The 24,427-nt window shown below is 41.3% G+C and overlaps 2 protein-coding genes across 2 annotated transcripts in view; one reads left to right on the forward strand and one right to left on the reverse strand.

Annotated features, from left to right (window-relative positions):
- The first annotated feature begins 1,595 nt into the window (after window positions 1-1,595).
- spata22 (spermatogenesis associated 22) lies at window positions 1,596-3,629 on the forward strand. The gene is made up of 7 exons (XM_029519848.1): window positions 1,596-1,635; window positions 1,765-1,893; window positions 2,010-2,202; window positions 2,662-2,797; window positions 2,907-3,030; window positions 3,124-3,221; window positions 3,438-3,629. The coding sequence occupies exons 1-7, from the start codon at window positions 1,596-1,598 to the stop codon at window positions 3,627-3,629; spliced, it is 912 nt and encodes a 303-aa protein (XP_029375708.1).
- Window positions 3,630-6,179: 2,550 nt separating this feature from the next.
- The window catches only part of lhfpl7 (LHFPL tetraspan subfamily member 7), an 87,990-nt gene continuing 69,742 nt past the window's right edge, over window positions 6,180-24,427 (reverse strand). Inside the window, exon 3 of the mRNA XM_029520042.1 lies at window positions 6,180-6,406. Within this exon, the coding sequence (XP_029375902.1) occupies window positions 6,180-6,406 (227 nt within the window). The remainder of the gene's footprint in view (window positions 6,407-24,427) is intronic.

Consider the following 24,427-nt stretch of genomic DNA (forward strand, 5'->3'; position numbering starts at 1 on the left):
ATTCTTATTTTTTTTCTGCAGCTAAGATGGTGCTATAGGTATTGTGAACTAGAATTGAAAGGTTTAATAGAAGCTGGCTTATTAGATAGTAATAATAAACATTTGTAATTACCTGTATAGTTTCCAGCATGTTTAAAATATGCATCAAAACAGATGGTCATATCCGCAATCAAAATGGCAATAACAATGGCAACAAAAAATAGTTCATTTTTTCATGAATCAAATAATAAAGAAAAAGTTTAAACTGCTGTCTGAATATAAACTAATCAAAATTGTACATAAATTCTATTTTACCATTTGTACTCAACATTTAATGTCCTTCAATATTTACTATTGACCTAATTTTCTCTGTTGAAAACTGTTGAGGGGGCAAAGACACCAGACTCTCATTTGTGTGGATCAAAAAAATCACTAGCTGGTGATCTTGAGGTTCTTGTTCAAATAAAATTGCTTGTAAAACTTAATTAAAACCTAAAGGAATTTGTCCCTCTCTCAGTTTCTTTCTGTGCCATATTATGGCCTGGATGTTACACTTTAACATTCCTTCAGATGCCTGTGATGTGTGTTACAATTTCACAAAGTCATATTTACTTAATAATATTTAGATCCGTGTATGCTTTTTCTTTTTTTACTACAAAATAATAATCAATAAAATCCCCAGTGATTAGGCTTTAGTCAAACAGTGTACATTGTTGGCTGATGGCTGTTGTGACAACAGGTTCAGCAGTTATAAGCAGTTATTGCTGCCAAAGAAGGCTTGGCCAAGGCTTCACCAACCTCTTCCAACATTGGAACCAGCAGGAACCAACACTGATACAAAATATAGTATTGTAATGTCAGTATTTGTCTATTTGTGTGTGGATGAAATTCATACATAAGATGATTGTGCATAATGGCAGTGCACACAAGAAGATATACTGCCACTATAGCATCACTTACAATCCTTTTCCCCGACTCTACCGCAAAAGCACGCAATATTGTGTTTTTATTGTACTTCAAGAACATCTGCGTCTCAAGCCGTGTTTAGCATGTCCGATTTTAGTCTTGGAACTTGAAGGCAGCAACCGTTATTTTTGGCGCCGGTCGCTTTCCAAGCTGCTAATAATCTTTCTAATGAACCTTCTTTGACACCAAAACGTTGGTAACCAACACAGTGTGTTCAACGTGAGCAGGACCGGTTTTGTATCAGGTAAATCACCGTTATTAACTGTATGTTACAGCTGTAGTGTCAGTTTAGCGTCTTTGTAGCTTGTCTGGAGCGTTAGCCTTTTGGCTAGCGAAGCTAGCTAGTTAATTTTGACCTGTCATCAAATTGAATGTGCATACAAATAAATATAAGTATCAACTGTTCCAACTGTCAGTCTCTACAACTCCACAACCTTTTCGGAACCAAGTGAGTGATCTACACAAACCAGAGCACCGGGAATCTTTTTATTACTTGATTTCTTTGTTTGTTTATCCATCCAGCTTCTGTCGCTTTCCTTTTCCGGGTCGCGGAGCTGCTGGAGCCTATATCAGCCAACGTTTGTTTGTTTATTTCTTTATTTAATTAATTATTTAGTCTTCGTCATCTCTCTGCAGCTGATACAGCCACAATGAGGAGACAGGAAACCCATCCAGCAAGAACAACAGCAGGTTGGTAAAAAGATGTTTTCACGTCTTCATACCGGGCTCTAAAAAAATAGATTCATTGGTGTATCTATTTAGCTGGGGTGGTGTATGTTATATGTTATATGAGGCACTTAACTCCTCTGTCTCCACCAGGCTGTCTCCCTGTGCCGCTCTTTAACCAGAAAAAAAGAAACAGAGTTCCTCTGACATCGACTCCTTCTGTGAATGAATTCTTCTCCCACAGTGAATACACTAGTGAGCCCCCATCTCTAGGCAAAACAGGTGACGCTCTGAGCCACACTTTCTTTTGTATTTTAGGCCCTAGGTGGCAGTGCATTCAAAATAACACGTGTTCCTCAACAACACCATGCAATACCTATTGCAAATTTTTTCTTCAGGTACTTGTGGATCTTACAAGGCATCAGACCTGTCTTCTTCTGGTACTTTACAAAGCTACCAGTGTCACAGAGAGGGTGTCCCACAATCTCCCCAGCCCCAGCAGTATGAAAGCAGCAGACTTACTCCTGGACCTGTCTCGACAAAGAGAGCTTATGCACCTATGCCGCATCCATACAACGTTGGAAATTCAAGGTAGCTTTTATTGAATTGAAGACCAGCAGTCAGGTATGTGAACCTGTTTGTACTGGACCATATTTAATGCAGTAATAACTAATCCAAAAGGTGATACCCACAGCTATTTGAATATATCCAGTATGTAACTAACCAAACACCTGAAAAACAGTTTTTCTAAACAAAGTTTAGAAAGACAGAGTGACTGGTGAGGTTTTTACTCTAGATTCCAATATGTGAAATCAGGATGTTTTGTTTTAATTTCAGCTCGAAGATGGGGCAGCCCAGTTACCCAGTCAGACAGCAGGATCCCAGACAAAACAGATATCAAGCTCCTTCTAGCAGTGAGAGTGCACAAACAAAGCCAACACCCCATACTGGGTTGTCTCACATGGGTCAGCAGTTATCTTTCAGACCACCCAACCCCACACAGTATTCTCAGCAGTCAAGACCCCTGCCTTCTCCTGTCCCACCTACCAGTATACCCTCTCCTCGTGCAGTGCAGCCTCAAAACAAGTCCTGGAAATTTAGCAACAACTATTTTCCACAGAGGTCCGCCTTTGTGGGAAAAAGGAGTTCAGATCAACCCCACACTGAACAACCATCTCAAAGTCAGGTTGAACTAATAGTATAAAATATAGAATTACTTAAATATAGAGATTTTAAACTTTGCTAATAATGGCTCATGATATTTTTAGTGATCAGTGTAACATGATTGTGCTCAGCAGGAAACATTTTCAATGAAACCAGTTCGTGAGACCTCACTGAGGATCCTGACTGCAGTTATTGATGGCATGAGACATTGGAGCCAGTTTAAAGACAAAGTCCCATACTTATTTGAGATATTTGGTCAGTTGATACAAAGTTGCTGCCGTTTTAATCATTTACGCTTTACTGAATTTTGAAACATCATCAACCCAAAGGGCTCTATTCTTTCTTTAGCAACTTTAGACTCTGCAGTTACTCTGGGTCACCATGGTGCCAAGACCTTCCTCTTGAGGGATGGGAAGAAGGCTGTGCAGTGTGTCTTTTACGAAAATGTGAGGGAAATGCATCTTTTTACATTTCAATTAATGTTTTCTGAGTTTAGAAGAGCAAATTTTACTCATATAAACTGGTCCTGACTCTCCTTAGTGACCATCAGATGAAATTGTGGCGCTTTATAAAATATGGTGGATTACAAGTAAACCTATTAGAAAATGCAAAAGGTTGCAATATTTTCTTTTAATCCCTCTTTTCTGATTCTTGACCAACAGGAGAAGGAACTGCCCCGTCTCATCCGTGGTCAAGTTCATCGCTGTGTGGGTAATTATGACCCCAGCAGGGATGTCCTCATGTGTGTGTCTGTCAGGCCTGGCCTGCCCTCTGAGCTGAGGAATTGTCATGAAGCTGTCAAAGTGTGCGATGCAGAAATGAGAGCGTTAACCAAATCACTAAGTGAAGTCTGAATATTAGTAAACATCTTCAGCATTACAAAATAACTTCCATATACTTGTACATGGACTGTGCATATGCAATTTTTTCTTATCAGTCCAAGTACTACTGGTAGCATGTATGAGATGTTATTTAGTTTTTTTACCTGTAAGGGGCAATTTCATTGTTAGCTTGGCCTTCAATTGACTGGCATATTCTGGTGTTGTTGTACTTATTTATGAAACTGTTAGATAAAGAGTTGTTTCTCACAACCAAACAGTTTATGGAAAGTAAATCTTCTCTTTTTGGAAGTTCTGAAATATGTTTTATTACAAAGAAAATTCACAGAACAGCAGACATTGTTTAGAGGTTAGGTCAAGTAAAGCAAACACGATGAGGTAATATCTCAAAATATATCTTTGAAAAACGGGGCAGTTAAGAAAAACATGTGATATCAGGTACAGTTAGTTTATTTACAATCAAACATCACAATGGAAAAAACAATAATCTATTCTACCAAAACAGCTTTACCAGTGTTGAAACTTTACACACAATGGTTCAACAAATAGGGAAACAAGTCCAGTGCAGTTACACCAGTCATTCTCACAGTCAAGCACAGTATGAGGTCAATACAATACCAACATTTCTCTCCTGACCTTCTTTAAAATGTGGCAACAAAATGATAGCAATTTTCTACATCTCAGGATATGTTGTTATGGGAACCCAAATTTTGGGAATATTTAAAATTTAATCCATCAGGAGACACAAACCCATTTTAAACACTAATACACACAAACACCCACTATAAAAGGGAGTCCATCTTGATGAAATTGGCAGTGTACAGGGACAGTAGGTGGAGAAGTAAACATTTTGTCCAGGGAACATGACAGGAATGGTGCCAACGTTAAAAAGTAGAAGTGGTTTGACAAAAACACACAAAACATTTTGCTTATTTGAGGAGCTAATTTTTTTAAGTCATGTTTTATACATCTTGTGAGTAATGTGTCAGTTTAGCACAGGTATCCCAGGGCAAAATTCAGTTTGTACTTCTTCTACCACTCAAAGTCTGGACCACATAAGACAAGGATTCCAGGAATTAATCTGTTAGCTGCACGTCATAACCTTTTAATATAGCGAATCAAGTGATTTAACTTAGCTATATAATTGTCAAAAATATCTCAGGGCATAATTGAACACAAGTGCGTTGCTTTCCTATTTTTCCTCATGTCCATTCTCTCTGTCATCAAGAGATTAGAAGACTTCCTTTTTTCCCCCCTCCAGACCAAGTTAATCAGCTCATACAGCACTGAGTGCATGAGAAACTGTTTACCACTAAGTGGATAAAATGTAGGGAGAATGAAAAAAATAAAAATAAGTCAAACAATTAATCACTGAACACAATAGGAGCCACAGTTTCAGCAGAAAAAGATGACAACCTGATAATTGTTTTAAACACTTGTCTTGGTTATGTTAAAAGGCACAAGTCGGTCAGATCACATTTAAAATCTAGATCAATTGTTCTACCATTAACAAAGCCCATCATGCATTTTTATGCCAAAATTCCTGCATCTTCCTGCCTTTTGCAATCATTTTTTCCTGAATTAGAGTGTTTAGTATTGTGTGTTGCAGACAGAAACAAAATCACTCGTTTAACGTAGGAGTTACAATGCACAAACAATTCAAGGGAAAAGGTTAACAAAAGGGTATAGTATCCCAACATAAAACCTTTTTTGACAACATTGCTCTGAAACCACTACATATTATGATTAACCTCATTGCTATGAGAAAAGATTTCCATTTATCCTCTGGGCAGGCTTGATGCACTTTTCATTTTCCTCTTCTTTGTGACAGTTAGTGAAAGTACTGCCGTTGAAGGTGAAAATGTCTTCCTCACTGGTCCACTGATCACAACACTTAGAGGCAGAAAACGTCCAAACAACAAAACTCCCTTAAAGTGTCAAGAGTTCTTTTTCCATTATTATGTTACTTTCAAACCTAAAATATCAGTTCTGTTAAATCCAAATCACATGTACAGTCCAAATGCCATAAGACTCTCTCTATCACAGAGTCAAATGTTCTTCACAAACTCTTACTGAAACATTAGTAGACCGGTTGAGTCAGAACTGCCACACAATCTCATGCTCCCAATGTCTTAATGCAGAAAAAACATCTTCCAGTCTGTTTTGGAATGTTGCATAATGAATCTTGACTTGTTTCCACGAAAAAGGGAAGGAAGAAAAAACATCTTAAGCAAGTACTCATTATGTTTGTGAAATGTTCTTAAATTGTGTGAAATGGGGTTACAACTCAGCTGACAAAGAAAACAGATAAATCAAACTGTGGAAAAGCCGCAGTCAATCTGAGGATAAATTTATAACCACAGTTTATTTAACATAAGACATTCAGTCTAAATGAACTGAATTTGAATCAATTACATAATGATATAGGAAGACAGTCTTTGTCATTGAGTGCTTAGCTTCCCAAATAGCATCACTTCTAAAATGGGATGTTGGTGTCTCTCCATGACATCGAGCCCAGGTCAGAAGAGAGAGAAAAAAAAACCCCAAAGACTTCATCTCGATGCACTATAACAGCGTTGGCAAAGGGGTGGGGGACAGCTGCTCCTTCGGTGCATATTTGGCAAAAAAGGGCAAAAACACAGTGAGCATAACTCCTACAATAGCCAGCATGTAGCCCCAGCCAATCTGACACTCGCCAGCATAGTAGATGTCAGAGTCCCCACAGAAGGACCTGACGAGTGAGGAGTTTAGGCCAAAGGGGTAGACCAGCAGTCCGGCAGCCATGATGAACACTGCAGAAAAGACACCAGACAAAATGGATTAGATTGTGTAAAGTGCATTCATTTGAGAGGAAGGATTTTATGCAAACCATCATCTAAAAAAAAAAAGCCACTGCCACAGCTAAAATCACAAGCATATTCACTCTAGTATTTGCAGGAAAATATATCAAACTCTTCCTAAAAGATTTAAACTGGTATGTTTATCAGTTTTGTTTTGTTATCATCAATCCAGTTTTACATGTCTTTTTTCAGAGGATGATTGGATTTCCTGTGGTGATCACAGCACTGAAAACTCGTTCAGAATAATCCTCAAGCTTTGCTATTAAGAGTTTTAATTGGAAATATAAAAAAAAAAAACTAATTAAATGCAGGAATGTGTACAACCAGTTGGAAAGCTTAATGTTAGATGTGACTGAGAAAATCAGTTCTTTTTTTATTTGTGTTTGTTTTTCATTGTTAGAGGTATACTGTTTTCATGTGCCTACTGAGAGCCACTTGGTGGCAGTAGAGGTTTTGCATGGAAGAACAGACTGAGACACCTTGAGATACTTCATCATCACTAAGGTATGTCCTCTTGCACCAAAAAGTATGATACGTTGTTTTAGAAAAATTGCGATGACCTTGTCAGTTTCATAAGTTCAATAAAAAATGAAAACTGATGACCTGTAATTGACAAAATGTTCCAAGACAAGATGATTCATGTCTCTTTAAAACCATTTGCGCTCCTCAGTTCAAAACAGCAGTGCTTTTGGAAGCTCACTCTGCAATCATGTGGCATCCTAAGCAGCGATGCAGCAAGGGAGCAGCTCACTTCTACAAATTGAGTCGAGTCTCCCAGCCTGCGCTGCCAAGCAGTTATCGACTGTGCTATAGGCTATCAATGCTGCTCTTATTTATTCTGAGTGCTGCCTGGATTTCCATTGCAATGCCAGGTGTCATAGTTGTTTTAGCGTCGGAGAGCTGGGGTCACTGGGAAAGCTTGAACTTGTCATTATGCTGCATCGATTGAAGGAGATGGTTTTTCTACTTTCAAGCTCAGCAGCTTCGTAGCACTGAGAAACAGTGCTCACATGAGAGCTTCAGTGCAACAGCTGTATGAGTAAATGAGTTTGTGTGAGTAGTGTAGGTTTGCACTGTAGAACAAGGAAAAGGAGGTGGCAAGCTTTCACTTTTGTGTTTTTGTTGCACACCGAGGGCTTGGGGAACGACTGCTTGGTGAAGAAAGACAGAATGATGTGAGAGAAGCACAAACAGAGCTGTATGAGTAAGTCGAGGAGAGTTATCACTAGAGTGCCGTTTGTCAAGCCAGCTGTAGCGTCTTTACAGAGTTAACTGAGGGTTTGCATCCTGAACTCACATATCCCAAACCTCTACCCAGCCCTCCCAACTCTTTTAGTGGCCCAGTGCCTCCAAGCTCACTACCGAATGGCACTTTAATGACCTTCTTTATCAAACTATCTGTTGGCTTTTGTGGAAGAAACACAAAGATGCAGGCGTGTTCCCACAGTCCCCAGCCACTTCAACTCCTATGGTAAAATGATGACATAAACTTGGGCACAAACCTAGAATGAGTAAACCATGAACAATGAACAATACAGCAAAACCCCAAATAATCAATATGGGAAGCTCATTCAAACAGTAGCGTGTCAGGTAAGCAGGGTGAGCTCAGAGCAGGAGGGTATCCAGGCCAGTTGTCTGGATCAGATAAACTGTAGCTCAAGCTGAAGTCTTTCTTAGACATGAACTGTTGAAAAAACTTAAAATCCACCTTCCATCAGAGAATGATCCCTAATGGATCGATTTTATCCTTCAAATCTGAGAGCTATGAAGCAAAAACTAAAATCATAAGTTACATGTCTTAAAGAAATCACTGGTTTTGCACATCCAGCGGGAGCCAAGAAATAAAACTGTTGGGCATGTTTGCGTGAACGGAAGGACTCTGATGAAGTTGCTTGGTGATGTCACGAGAGTCAGTGTGGTTTGTTCCTGAAGACCATAAGTTTGAAAATGAAAAAAAAAAAAAAAAAATTCCCCAGATGTCCTGCTTGAGACTAGGAGCTCAAGTAACCACTCCTAACCTACCTGAATCTCTCAACAAGGTGTCAGCAGTCAAGTTGCTCTATGGGTAATGCAGGTGTCAGTAAAAAAAGAGTAGCCAGCCTCCTACCACAGTCCAAAGTCATACACATACAGGGTACTGGTGACTTTGTATTGCCTGCAGATGTGAGTGGAAATGGTTGGTTGTCTCCATATGTGCCCTCTAATAGACTGGCAGCCGGTCCAGGGTGAACTCCACCCGCACCCAATGTCAGCTGGGATTGGCTCAGACAGATAAGCAGTATAGATAATGAATGAATGGATGGATGGATGGGGGACAAAAATATAAATCAGTGGACTTGTCTTTTCATGATGACTGACTACTGTGCATGCGCTGCACACTGCATGAAACAGATGAAACAGGATCGTCGTTTCCACAGCAGGCAGGCCCAGTTTAATTTCAGCAGGGTTTCATGCTGCTCTGTGTTTCGTCTCCTGTGAGGAATGGATGGTGTGATGAAAGAAACTGACATGACACCAAGCCGCCACACAGGGATACTGAAAGTGTTTGTTACCCTTGCAACCAACAGAGCAATGCACCTGTGTACGTAACTTGATACTGACACCACCTGAAATGAAGAGACTATTTCGGTCTATTGTTGATAAGATCAACAAAAACCGAACCCGGAAGAGAGTTCCACATTCCTCACCAAAGGCAGTTACAAAGGTTTAAAAGCGTGTCCACACAAAGAGCCAACCGGCCACAAAAAGCCAGAGCTTTCTCCACAGAGAATACAAGTGAAGGGGCATCCCTAATCAGATGAACGTAGCTGAGGACATGGACAAACATGACAATTTTTTTTGTTGTTATCATCTATATGTTGACATATTTCAAACCAATGGAAACAAAAGGGACAAAGGGAGCTCTCGCCACAAGCTGATATATTATATTGACTTTTGTCAATTCATTTTTCATTCAGAATTGTGTTATTTAATAACCTTAATGTGTCTCATGAAATAAAGCCCCTGGATTTCACAGTGTGCTTGTGACTGGGAACTTGCCTGAGCTGAATGCACACTTTAGCAGCTTTGAAGAGTTCTCAGACAGAGGAAGGAAAATATTCATTTGGAGAAACAAATCAGAGTTTTCACAGGTAGCCTCAAGGCTGCAGAGGTCTTTATGTGTGCTAATGGGTTGCAGATAGATTTGCTTCTCTCTTTTTTCTGTCTTTGTGTGTGTGTGTGTGTGTGTGTTTGCGCATGCATTCATGACAAGGCTAGTAGAGAATAGAAGCTAAATTAAATAAAACAGGAGAAAGCATAATAATACCATACAAATATTCAACCCAGCTTTTACCAACTAAATCAACCATGAATCTCTCTCACTGTGGTGCAGCCAGAAATGGAGAGCTGCTCCCACAGAAACAGGTTCACATTCTGACAATGAGAGCGAGAGATTGAAGGGGTTTGTGGGGCAGGAAGGTGTGTGATAACCTGCCGCCCAAGCGTGACACCGAATCAATTTCATCAGAGACCTCTTGCATAGAAATCACTGACACAAGCCTCAAAACACACAAATCACGGGATTACTCGTGTCATATTTCTAGTGTAAATGCCTGAGTACAGCTGCAGAAGTCTGGTAAGTCTGAAATCTGCTTGTCAAAAAATGTCAGAAATCCAATATAGTGTAGTCCCAGCCATTCATAAACCATGTATCTTATGTCGTATTCTTCAATTTTATTCTTCCCAAGATATTACTAATAAAAAATTCTATACTGTGAGGCTTCAAGGCCGTTTCATTATGATACCAAGACTTCTGCTTCGGCTCAATCTCCTTGGGCGCCCTGTGTTGACTCTCATAACTCTGTTAGCAATGGAAAGGGAATTCAAGTTTTTCTTTTTGGTCCCTCAAGAAAATACTTACACCAAACAGAAAGATATTAAATACTATTTAATAAACTGATTTCACCATGGCACTCTCTTCATCACACAGTAAACTATGGTCAACAGTTTGCCTTCACTGAAAGAGAGTCCTAGCAATTTGCTAATGTTGAACTTTTGCTCAAGTTCACTAAAGATCTCGCCAAGATTTACAATCTACCTGCAGGTTAGTTCGCTTATATGTTAACTTTATGAGCTCTTTTTCAGAGAACAAGAACATCTGAATTGTTTAATAATGAGAATCCAGAAAGAAAAATACAATAACATGGATAAATAAGACTGGGCAGGTTGTACTATACACACTGGGGGCTTGCAGCCAGCAAGCGGGAGCTAGAATATATTAGAATAGACTAATGCCCTGCTTATCTTCTCTGACCTACAAGCTTGTTAGGTAGGGACCACCAGCTTCACCAGGATGAGAGCAGTCAGACGTGAAATATAAAAACATTAAAAGGAGGAGTGCAGCACCACATCAGACCATTGGGTGTTTCTCGTGTCCTCTGTGGCTCCAGCTCCCGCTATGTACTCTCAAGGAAACTTCTTATCTGGCTCTCATCCTGAGAGGGACATTATCTGGTGCTACTATTTACTTCAAAGACACATGAAAGAGCACACTGTGGCCTTACATAACCGCAAACCTGTTTGATGTCACATTACCTCGCATAGCAATGACATCTAAACACCAACCAGTGGGAGGAAATAAAAAAAATAAATAATAATAATAATAATAATAATAATAATAATTTTCTTCTCTGCTGAGGCTAATGGCCAACTTCATCCAGGTAAAAAGACGTGTACAGAATAACACAAAAAATGCATCTAATAAATCTTGATTTGTCAGCACAGCACACAGTTTGTTTGAGTTGCTGGCCATGTTTGTCATTGATGAAATGCAGTGACAGGAGGCATATGCTGAAAAAACACAGAGAAGTATTGCTTAGTTACAGAAACATGCCCAAAGCTATACATCAGAACTACTGATTGTATGGTGTCTTCCTCTGCCATATTCTTCATCATCTTCCCTCCGGTTTTCATAAGCAAGCATTTTTCCAGGAACAGAGCAGGTGAGCTGGTCTCCGTCTGGTCCCATGCAGGTGATAATAAGCCAGATGTGAATCATGCAAACTAATTTAAATGAGTTGCTTATTTACAGCAACAGCCTGGGGCAGTTAACATTGACTGTTACCCAAATCCACTCTGCAATATTGTATATAAACAGCATAATTATGTATATAGACCTACATATGCACCAGTTAAAATTATATGGTCTTAAGTGCATAATTGAATTACTGCGGTGTTTGGTGGAAATGTATTGTGCATGTGTGTCTCTTCCATAATAAAAGCATAAAAAGTGCAGACTGCTTCTTCACTGCCTGTATATAAGACATATTTCCATTTTCAGCTCCATCTAGAGACAAGATGGGGCTGAGTCATTTCTGTTTCTCTCCCACACAGCGAGCAAACGCTCTTACCACAACCTACAGACGGGCATCATGGAAAAGGCAGCAGGGGATGTCTAAATGAATGTGACGGCGCATTAAGGGGAAATCACAGATAACGGGTTTGGTAAAGGAATATGTGAGCATCCCTGGAAAAACCACAGATAATAGCCTGCTCTTTCACTCTTTCACATACGCTGTGAACGGACCAAAAATAGATGGCCCACCCGTCTTCACTGGTACATGCCTTTAGTTTTGTCCATCTCGATCTCAAGGTGAGGAATTGTTGAGGGGCAAGATGAAAGTTTCAGAGTTTTTGGGAGTTGAGCTGTGCCAGCATTGAATCTCCTGGTAGTCAGCTGGGACCTGGCGGAGCATGGGCATAAGCAGCAGGGACTCCATCCTAATGTGATGAGCTGTGCTCTAGTCTGCACACAGCCATGTTGATAATTAAGCTCAGGGCGCCTCTGGGAAATTATGCTAATGATGTTCCTCCGACTACCTTCATTTCTTGAAACATTTGGCTGAAGGTGATCACGTTCACGGCAGCAGCTAAAACAGGCCTCTCTAATAAATGTTTCTCTGTATGATTAAGACAGAGAAAAGGGCACAGTGGGAAAAGACAATGGCGACATGAAGAAATAAGTTTTCAAAGGTTAAGTGAAGCGCATTGCTAATGTGATTTTTTTTTTATTTTATTTTCTGAACAAAAGGCAGAAAAGAATAGAGAGATGATGAATCAATTTCCAGCTGGGGTTGGTACAAGAAAAGGTTCTGGGTTTGAATCCGAGGCCTGGGGCCCCACTATGTGTAGTTTGCATGTTTACCTTGGTGGGGTAGGTAAGCAGTAGGCTGGTAACCACCCGGCTAATGTGCAAAGATGGTATATTCTCAATTTAAAATATAAACTACTTTTCAATAGAGATAGTTAGGATCTTTTAGGTGGGTGTAGGTTGACTTCTTTGTCGCCCCAACAAAGAGGTGAGACAAACAAGAGTGGTGAGAATGTAATCAAAAGTTGGTTGGGATCACGTGAGACTTGCTTCAGTAGAAAAGCTTCACTACTGTCAGTGGAGCCAAAAACCTGTTGACCTTGAGAGCTAGAACAAGAGCGCAAATAAAAGGAACTGGGGAAATAAAATACAAGGCAGTTGGGGGAGATTAGCAGAACAATAAAATAGCTTCTGCTATCTTTAGAGTGAGCAGGTCTGTCTGTGGACCAGTTAATCAGAGCTCAGTAATAGGTCTGTTTTTCACTGATTCGTTCAGACTGACCTAGGCTCATACAGAGGACCCATCGGCTGAATGTTTCCTATAGTTCCATGTTCCTTAATGTGTTTAATAACTTGCAAAAATGCTTTGCATTTTAGAGATTGATGATTAAGTGATTAAGTGAAGTTTTAACTGGAGGCTCTGCAGCAACAACTGACTCAGACACAGATGAGAACAAATCAGGCACTGCGTTTTAGATAAGACAACACGGCGTAAAACATAAGGACATGTTAATACAACAAATGCAGACGGGACATAAATTAGAGAGCAAATTAAAGGAATCATTTAATCATTTGGCTAATTTTTTACTTTTTGTGCTGAGATTTATGTGAGAAGATTGTTACTGCTCTGTTCAGAGGCAAAACAAGAATCAAACAAACAAACCAAAAATAAATAAATAAATAAATAAATAAATAAATGAATAAGAAGCACATCTGGGCTCACTAATGTTTAAGAATCTGCCTTGGCTGTTTCCCCCTATCCCAAGTTTTTAATCTAAGATAAAGTAAGCAATTATTTATTGTACACACATATGTGAGGGGATTCTTCAAAGTTCACAAAATCTCAAATGATCTCCTTCCAAATCACAAATGAAATGCTTTACTTACAGCATTGACTGACCTCACTGGAAAACAGATGACAGAGAGGTCAGTGAATTTTCCTCAGGAAGGAGCGAATTATAACTGCTAAATTTTCAGGATGATGAGGAGGAGGAGGATGTATGCCAATCACTGGTTGACAAAAAGAGCAGCAAACAAAAGCAAAAGGAAGAAGCAAAAGAATGAAATAAGGCGGAGAAGCTATTCACACAAGATTATTCAGTCGGTTCCAGCCTGCAGACAGAGACTGCTCTGAGTGCACGTCTCTCAGCTCCCAGAGCATGCTGAGCCATCTGAACTCATGCTTATCACTGTGAACCTCCATCCAGGGAGCCCTGTAGCATTGACACATGAACCTCACATAGTGTATCCAATCTATCATTTTAATTACTTTCCATTCCACATCACCGTCTATTTTTTAATGTTGCAAATTAATTTACACCTCAGACAAATTTCTTTTCCTTGGCCTCCTTCTCCCTTATGAGATAACGCACAGCACACATGGGGTTGTGTCAGACTACAACCTAACTAAAGCTAATCTGCTGCTCAATCCATCTACCCCACATCGCAGACTGAATTAGCATGAGAGACAAAGTACCTCTTATGCTTGAACAGGAAAATAAATAATATTAATACACAAAAGAAAGTGGAGATGAAATTGAACACATCAATCAACTACAAAAACCTGCTTTTGCTGTGACTCATGCAGTGTAAGGAGAGAGTCAATGAACAAACAATAGCTTATTTGAAGATCTGTCCCTCTGCTGCCTCTGGACTGGTGCTAAAGGTGATGCTTGTGTATATGTGTGTATATGTGTGTGTATACACAGCGGTGTGTCTCACATTAACCCTATGATTGTGTTGACAGCCTTTGGCCCTGAGGCGAAGCCCTGAAGCTAGATGTCTCCTGGGTTGAGTAGCTGCCTTAGGTCCAACAAGGAAAGTAAGCCGTGAAAGTCAAAACAACCCAGTGACACGGGTAAGTGCGTTGTGCTGCATCTGTGTCCCACAGAGTCAGTAGAACAGAGTATAATGCACTGAATGTGAAAGTGATATCATCTTTAATTTCATGTCATGTTCAGGAAGCAGATGACGGGTACCTAAAGAGGAACTAATTCAACTTCATTTGTTCTCACAAGGTTATTTTCTGGAAAACAGGTTTGCATAAATGTATCAACAGGGACCCTCACTTATGCACATATACATTCACTCACATATGCCGTGAAAATGTAGCCCAGCTGTCATTATGGTGAACAGCACTGCAACACTAGCAGGTTAAGGTGGAGAACAGTGATTAGAGTACCGTCCAGGACATCTGCCGTCCATGGCCGAAGGATATTTGAAGTTACCAGCAGGTCCTAGATGATACAATTTCCTATTATTGTATTATTAAACAGGAAATGGATCCAAACACTAGCCTTTTATTTTAATTCTTAGAGCATTTTAAAAATGTGGCCCCAATTCCAAAACCATGCTGGAGTCTAACACTGCATTCAGAAGAGTATAAACTCGCCCCTGCTAAGCACATGCATTACAACAATAGAAAGGACGTAGTCAATCTTGTTGAATAAATTTACATTCATACATAAACAGTAACTACACCAGCCATTTAAGGAAACATACTGTAGAGCTGATAACCTCCTGCAGACCGCCACAGGTATAATGAAAAGCACAAAATACATGAATTCATGAGATGGGCTGGGAACAGGGTACTTATTTTCCAATTGAATGCCGCACATTTTTCAAATTGCAGAATTGATATTGAATGGATTTCCTTGGTTTTGGGGTTATGCAGCTCATTCTGCACTTAGACAGCTGTGAATCTTACGTGAGTCCCTTACACAAGAATTCACCTTTGTTGTGCAAATTAATTTTTGCATCCACAGACACAAGTATCACCTTTGCTGTTGTGGCTTATGAGGAAGTGTAAGAGCACGTGAATCAGTGTGTACAAGGCTGCTGAAGATAAAAGAAGTTCAGGAGCACTGCACCTGAGCACACCAACTATATATCAGCTCCCATTTATCAGTCTCTTTCTCCCTGTGTGTGTGTGTGCCTGTATTCACGTGTTGCAAATGTTCCCCTTTGTGCCTCCTTGCATTGCACACACAACATCTGAAAATAACATGTCCCATAATGAATGTCCTGGTGTGAGTGTGAGTTAATGTGTGTGAGTGATGCTCTGCAGCTTCCTCAGTAACTGAGAGACTGATGATGTATTTAAAGCAAAAAATAAATATTCCATTTTATTTTGAGAAATTAATTAGTTAAAAATCTGAAATATTGACAATCTTCGCTTCTGATTTTATGTGATTTTTTTGTAAAAGCTAATAAAATTATCCAGAACCATCTAAGGGGCAGTACAGCGGCATAGTGGTTAGTGCTGTTGCCCTCCCACCGTCCAAAGACACCATGTTTGGGTTAACTGGTGACTCTAAATTGTCCGAAGGTCTGACTGTGAGTGGTTGTTGGTCTCTGTCTGTCTGTCTGTGTGTTGGCCCTGTGATGGACTGGTGACTTGTCCAGGGTGAACCCCTCCCTAGCCGAATGTGAGCTGGGATTGGCTTCAACACCCCCCATGACCCAGAAACGGATGAAGCGGTATAAGATGAGTGAATGTACAAGAACCATCATAGAACAGTAGTAGAGACACCTTTCATTTGCGTCATCATGCCTGCTGGGCAACTCAATTGTGGCCATTTTGAAAAGCAAAAGAACAAGCAGATATTAGCTCTGGAGTCAACAGTGTGCATTGTGCCAATATAAGGTGACCAACAGTAAGTATCCATAAATATAGCCGAAAAGAAAGATGTTGCAATATCACAACAGTGAAGCTACAAACCATGTGGATCATTAGCCAATATATAGAAGCTTTCATGAAGAGTGTAGAATGCAGCTGGGCTGGGGGGAGGTAGGGGAGCAGCAACATAATGAATCCCTACAGGAAACATGGGGCCCTGCTGGGCTGCTGTAATGAAGCTCTGCCCTGCCATTGCTCCCTGACCCACTGGCATTAAGGAAAAATGGAAACCATTACCTTCTGCCTTCACCTCAGTGGTCTGGTGTGTGTGTGTGTGTGTGTGTGTGTGTGTGTGCGTGTTGGTTAGGAACAGGAAAGGATTGAAGTAGAGACGAGGCACAGCATGGAATACACAGCAGACAGGACTCATACTGCAAATGAAGAATATGCCTGTCACTGGCATGACACGCTGCAGCGGAGTGCAGGTGCTTCTGGACCAAGCCAAGCAGACCTGAGACGAGGGCATCTAACAGCCATCTAAACAACCTCAGCCAAGAGGCACACACACGTCGTGTAAATGTGGCTTAAACGAAGATTGGGTGTTGTCACATTCCAGCAGAAGTCATATACTGCCAAGGGATCTTAGCACACATCTTAACGTGTGTGTGTGTGTGTGTGTGTGTGTGTGTGTGTGTTTCTTGTAGTTTTCCCACTAAGCTCATCCTTGGTTGAACGTATCTTATTAGGAGTCGTGTCTTTGTTTGTTGTGGATTCCCAACTGAATAAACAGACCATGCTCTTCAGAGTGTGTGGGTGCACGTGTCTGTACGTTTGTGTGTGTGTTCAATTCAAACTCCAGTCCGTTTTATCCCATTTCTCAGCTGCTTCTCGAAGCCATTGTTCAGAAGTGTAGAAACTCACTGGCCCCAGCGGGAGCGAGAACAAAAGGGGTTTTGTCTTAATTCTCCGCAAATGAAATTTTGCGAGCTGCCTGCCTTGGTGAAAGGGATGTCAGTTGTAGCAGCTGTGTCCTTCGCTCTTGGCTGGTCTTTAAAATTGGAGCGCTACTGGCTGGAGATGATTTGATCAGGAGATCTCTGGGATCAAGTTCATTACAAGAGACGGAGCGCCACCGCAGCCGGCCACAGATGAACCCTTTGGATAAGACAGGTTTCTTCTGGCACTGCTTTTCCTTTTCTTTGTCATTTCATTAGTAACCCCTTCCCACCTCTCCTCTTCCTCTTAGTGTTTAACTGGCTGGATGAAGGAATACTGAATAGTAATATCTAAATTGTTATCTTACATCATCACAAACCTTACTTACCGAGTATGAAAACACTGTCTTCTAAAACGACAGAGAAACCATTATTTCTCTTAATGAATCAAAGATAATTCAATTTGGTGGTTATGAACTTTTAGGGCTTTTATATTAGGCAAATAGGCCGCAACACGAATTTGGCCAGAGGCTTAAAGTGAAAAAAATAAAGCATTAAGGCAGATAAGAAGTAAGAGGGAGAGAGATAGATGTGGCTGCATTGGTGCCGCCATCTCTCTCATATCTGCCTCTCCCACAGCCCCTTAGTGTTGGTGTATTTACCGATTTAAGGGTTAGGGTTAGAGAGAGGTTAGAGAACTGCTTTCGACTCACTTTTTATGAAAATTTTAAAAAGGTCTTACTGCAAACCTCAGAATTTTAAATCCAGAAAAATTAGATAAGCATAGATAATAATACTTATTGATCCCCATTGGGGAAATTTGCAAATTAAATTCGAAATGAAATGTTCAAATAGCCGTGAGTCAAGCAGCAGTCACTGTACACAAGCGCAACAGCAAAGTTGGGTCAGGTCATGTCCACAGCTGCCAGTGACTCCAGTATCAACACCATTTAATATGATATAACTTAGTTTGATATAGTTTGATATAACTTAAACAGTGTTCTGGTTTCATCACACATTTCAAATACACTAATTTAAGTCCCTAACATCCCTTTGTAAGGTGCACGTTTAAAAAGGAACTCTAGAAAGATCCAATGAAGGGAGAAGGTCTGTGTGCTGCTGTTTTTACTGCTCTTTGATTTCTCATCTCTCTGTATTTGTATAGCTACATGGCGATATCTGAAAAATTGTCTACTGACTAACAAACTGCAGTTTTAGACTGCAAAACTCAACAGACTTCACAAGATACAAAAAATAAATCCATAGATGAATCTGTAATTGAATTATATGTGAAATAAATAGTATTAATGCCCAGCCATCTTTGTTTACATGCTGTTCAACAAATTTGACCAAGTTTATTTGAACTCTGTTGACTGGGGTGGTACATGAACTACTCCTTCCTCTGCCAAATATGAGTACGGCACACAGGTGCACACACACAAAAAGATTAATAGAGGAGACACACAACATATCTTAACAACACTGTTTGACAAACTGCCAGTGAAGCTGGAGGAATGAGGGACTTTAGCTCCTTTAAACCTTGTCCCAATGTCCTCCCATGGACCTGGGAAGTTTCTTTCTTCAAATTCAAAGCCAAATTCGTATCTTTAATCACTCACATCTTTTTCTTAATCTAAGAGCAAGCAGAAATTTACTTCCTGTGTCTCATTGCAAATAAAACAACATTCATCTCTCCTCCAATCGATCACATGCTTTCAGTTCTGTAACTGAAAGCTTAGGTAACAAGGATGACCAGAGAGGTAATCAAGACGACCATCGAGACACAGGGGAGACACAAGGGAGAGGAGCACTAATGTGGTGAAAGCATTTCCCTGGTTACAGAAACCTTCATGGAAGCAGTCAGAGCGGTGGTGGTCGAGCTGCTCACACACACAGAGACAGTGTGACATTTGGTCTTTCTTGGGAACAGACTCCTGGTAACAACAATCTGTCTCACTCTCCTTTATTTGATGCGTCGTCCTCTGTCTTTCTTTCCCTCTGTCACACACACACACACACAGACACACACTGGGTGTCAGTGGTCGAGGTCAAAGGGCGACCTCTGTTCATTCAGGCGTGACTCTGGGGCTTAATCATAGATACTTATTGTTTGACCTCCCTTCCCATCTATCATGGCAAAAATGACAGCTTGAAAGAAACAAGAGCAAGTATCCAGAAATAATGGCAGGGCAGGAAATGCTCTGAGGTAAAAGCTAGCATAAATGATTGCATAAAATTAGAATAATTATTTTAAATTGTTTGATGCTGAATTAGGCAGCACGACAGCATAGTGGTTAGCGCTGTTGCCCAACAATAAGAAGGTCGCGAGTTTGGTTCCCGGTCTGTGTGGGGTTTGCATGTTCTCCCCGTGCCTGTGTGGGTTTCCTCCCACCATGTTTGGGTTCACTGGTGACTCTAAATCTTCTGTAGGTGTGAGTGGTTGTTGGTCTCTGTGTATCTCCGTGTGTTGGCCCTGCGATGGACTGGCGACCTGTCCAGGGTGTACCCCGACCTCCTCTGGAACGTTAGCTGGGATTGGCTGCAGCACTCCCCACGACCCAGAAACAGAAAAGCAGAAAAGCGGAAAAAGCAGAAAAGGTAGAAGATGGATGGATGGATGCTGAATTATTATGAAAACAGAAATGCCCTTTGCTGATCAAGTTTTATCCTGATCTGTAATTTTGCTGAGACGTGGCTTTTTCTCCCAAACTGTTTCAGAGAACCTAATGGCATCATGAATCATTTATTGTGTTGCATGTCAATGTGTAAACACACACAAAAAGGTCCAGCTTAGTCGCAAAATCCCAGCATCCTGTGACTGGTTGCAACCCCTCTGGGTTGTTCCACATTGTCACAAAGTTCAATTCAAACATATGTCCTGACAAGCACGCAGACATGATGATTGTCCTTCCATCACAGGGCGCTGATGGGTAGAGTGGACTCACTGGGAGAGGATGGGAGACGGTAATGATAGGGTAATCGTGACAACAGAGCACCAGCTGACCTCACTCCGAGAAGAGGTTTCAGTGGATATTACGAATGGATGAATGATTTTAAGAGATACTGGGGAAGGCTGATCTACACAGACCTGACCACATTGGTGTTTTTTGGAGCACTGAATCTATCTGTGTTAGGTTGGCAAGCATTTCCACTAGACAGGAATACAAATATGGATTTACTCTGCAGAATATCCCTGTGGCATCAAGAAAAACAAATTAAGTCCACATGCAAGCATATCTGGTGAAGAGGAGGATGTGTTTTTTTGTGGTCCACGCTTCTTTGTGTCCAGGAACGGCCCACTGAGCAATTTATCAAGAACAGAGGAGGAACTTATCATCATCGCCCTGGGATCCGAGGTCACAGAGGTGAACCGGGTGGGTGAGTTGAACGCTGCTGGGTGTAACAGTGAGGATCAAACAGATCAGCCTCGCTATGTCAGAGCTGAATCCAGTTAAACGTCAACGCCTGGGGTTTGGCTTCAATTGGCCATAATTGGGGTACAGTTGGTTTGTATTTTTGCGGTTGAGTGCAGATTTCCACTGGTTGCCACTGACGCAGGCCAATCACCTGACGTGGTGACATGCTCGCTCAATCGAGAGCATCTATTAAGGGTTATCACTCCAGGAGCAGGGTGGCGTAAATAGAGCTGTTATAGAGTGTTTTTATGAGACACACACTGAACAATCAAGCATTCCCATTTGACTTTCTGCAAGCAACATTGACTCGTGAACATGAAAATTGTGGCTAATAATATAATATAGTGTGCTGTATTAATGTTCCAAGTTATGGCATAAAGGTGCTTTTGGACGCATGTTTCTAGGATTTCAATAGTCTGGTAAAGACTAGAAAATACATCAAGCCACAGCTATTCAGTTGAAGAATTCACCATCTATATGAGATTTATTCTTCAAACTGACATGACTTTTAAGCACAATATCTCATTTTGGAGCTGTGACTACACCAGACAAGTAAGGAGCAATGTCACTTGGTTGTCGCGCTGCCAGTGGGAGGATGAATAGGCAGGAGACAAAGCCAGGTGCTAAACCGACTGGTCACGCTTTAATCACAAGGTACAGCCCTTGTTTCACAGCCTGAGATCAGTAGTCATCTCTTCACTGTGCACAAAAAAAACATTCTCTCACCCCAGAAGCATCTCATGCATGTCTGGGGAAAAACCCAAGACAAAAAGAAGAAAGGAACATACAGGAGCTCTGTTATTACAGGCCTTTGTGACATTTAACCCCACCTCACCCCCCACCACTCAAACACACACACACACACACACACACTCATCCTCCCCATGTCACATAAACAGGGTGCTAGGTTCCCTAGAGTAAAATTATGATAACTGGGGGGTTCATCACACAGCTCAAAGACTGGTTAACATCTTCACTGGCTACTCTGTGAACAGCTTTATCGCTAAGCAACAGCAGACACAAAAATTAAATACACACACACACACACACACACACACAGATATACAGACAAACACTGTCCCTTTCATTGTAATAGCGCTGTGTCTAATTTTCAGAGTGTTTGATAGACACCATTTTAATTACCAGGAGCCTGAGTGAGGACTTAAGCTGACAGAAGCATATAGGGCCTCTATCACATCAGGGAAAAAGACTCAGAGCAGTCAAAAGACCACTTAAAGAGAGCAAGATGGGGATGTTGCTATTATCCAACCATTAAATCCAACAGCTATGAATAACCAGCTAATACAGTTAGTGTTGAGGTCACAAATATACACAAAACACAAAGAATTTACTGCAAGATAGTCAAAACCAAGGCAAGCCTTCATCCTATCCTCGGTTTAATGCTACAGCACTCAGGGAGTACTGAGTAGCATGTAATGAGAAGAACCATGCAGCCTTAGTCATGAAATGCCTAATTAGCCATTAGCATGCACTAAAAAGCAGCTATGAGACCATCTCTGTCTCTTCTCCACAATCCCCCACTGAGCTGATACAATACAGCTCAGACTCAGAGGATCCTCACTGTGGGGAGAGCAGTCAGCCTATCAGATGTCGGCTTCCACACTTAAGGTCCCAGCAATGAGACCGCGATAAGCTCTCTTTCTCACAGAGCTGGTCGAGCACACCCACACAAACTGTGGCCTCCTGTTCCTTTAATTTTGTGGGTTAATTAAAATGAAGCTGTCTGCTGTTTAAAAGAATTCAGCCATATGTAGTTCAGATTGCACTCATTATGCTCGATATTTTGTATTCAGAAGAATAGGCTTCCGCAAAACATATGCAGATAAAAATATACATGCAAACAAAGTAATACTCAGGCACTTGTGTTCATGCTCTATTGTAATGTAGATTTCCCTGTCATTAGCAATTTTCTCCTTGCTGCATTTTGGGATAATTAAGCGGCTCAATTTGGTGCCCATCTTGGCTAATGAGAGGTGATGTGCTGAGACTGAGCATGGGCAGAAAAGAATCAGTATAATTAGAAAAGACAACACTAAATCTGCTAGTCTGTCAAAACAATGTCACTGCCTCAGAAGAGAAGTTCTCATTTCTATGAATTCCCACATCCACAGGGAAACCGGAGGTCAGGCCCAGCTGCAAGACAGCAGTCTCCTCAAGGATAACACAGCAGAGAGGATGGTCAAGCTGAATGTGAACCATCTGGCTGTGGGACAGTTCCCCCTTTCTGCCCTCCAACATTTCAACTGGTGTGTGTAGGTTTACACTGAATACGTTTGCATTCATTAGCATTGACATTTGGGATTCTGGCACATTGACGTGGTGTTTGGCTTGTACTGGATATGTGATTAGTTCTTTGATGTCTGACTTTGGAAATCACTGAGTGTGTGTTTAGTCTGTAATGACGCAGTAATTTTGCCGGAGCAGAAACAGGCAGAGGTGCTGCAGGACTGATGCATCAGAGGTGAAAGACCCTGTCAGCAGATTCATTGATTGAACAGCATAAACAAACTGAATATGCAGACCTGCACACACTTGCCCATTTTTATTTGTCAGGGAACAAAATGGTATTTGTTGTTGAAAAAGCTATAGCCATCCTTCAAAAGGTGTTCAAAATCTGTTCCTGCTCTGTTCCTGCTCTGACAATGCATTGTGTCTTATGACAATGCCGTCCTGCCGTAAGTGAACGTTAGTGACTGGACAAGGCAAAAAAAAATGACAAGATGCCAGTCCACGGGCCTCGTGAGCTTTTCCACACAATCCGTTGGCCATGTCACACTACAGAGGATTAAAAAACAAATAGTATTGCTCAATGTAATTGTTCATCTCTTGGATCAAGCGCCATTTCAGGTTGATATTATGTGGTCTGAGCGCAGGTTTATGCAGATGGCCAGAACAGGCGACCAATTCCCACATCGGCCAAATGTTCAGCCACACGAAGTCTCCCAAAATGCACAAACACGATTCCCACATTACACTCCATCACAAAGTAAATATGACCAGGGTGCCCAGCGCAAGTCGAAGCATGTCTGTGTGTTTTTATCACCCACATCACTGCCCATGCACATCTCATGCCCAGTCTATATCCACCCAATGTACCATCTGCCTTGGCAGTTAACTGCACCAGACCTGGCCAGACCACTGCTCCAAAAAGAAGTGGGCTGGTGATGGAGGGGAGTGGGGGGTTCCAGATGCACTTCAATCCAGCTGCAACTGTTGGCTTTGTCATGGCATGACGGCACGCCCCCGGATTAATGACTCCCCCCCTTCTCTGCGTGCTACTTGGGCTGCTGTCCCACTATCTGTACGGTTCCTGCCAAACCCATTATCCATGCACAGTTTAAGTCAAAATGCCACACGCTCACCAACTGATTGATGGGGTCTTAAACAGTGGGGAGCCATTTAAACAAGGAGTGTGGGTTTGCGTGTTTGCATGTGTGTGTGAGGGAGAGGGAGACAGTTTTCTTGCAGCCTCTGCGCCCACTGCCATCTCATCTTTCCCAGACGTCTGTATGGATTTCGGTGGCAGGCCAGTGGGCTAGACTCCATCGATTACAAACAGCAAGCCAATCACCCTGACAGACAGCTTAGTTGAGGGCGCACCTTGACTTTTAATAGTCCTGTCCGCAATGCACA

This window comes from Echeneis naucrates, chromosome 14 (assembly GCF_900963305.1).
Source record: "Echeneis naucrates chromosome 14, fEcheNa1.1, whole genome shotgun sequence".
NCBI classification, from domain to species: Eukaryota; Metazoa; Chordata; class Actinopteri; order Carangiformes; family Echeneidae; genus Echeneis; species Echeneis naucrates.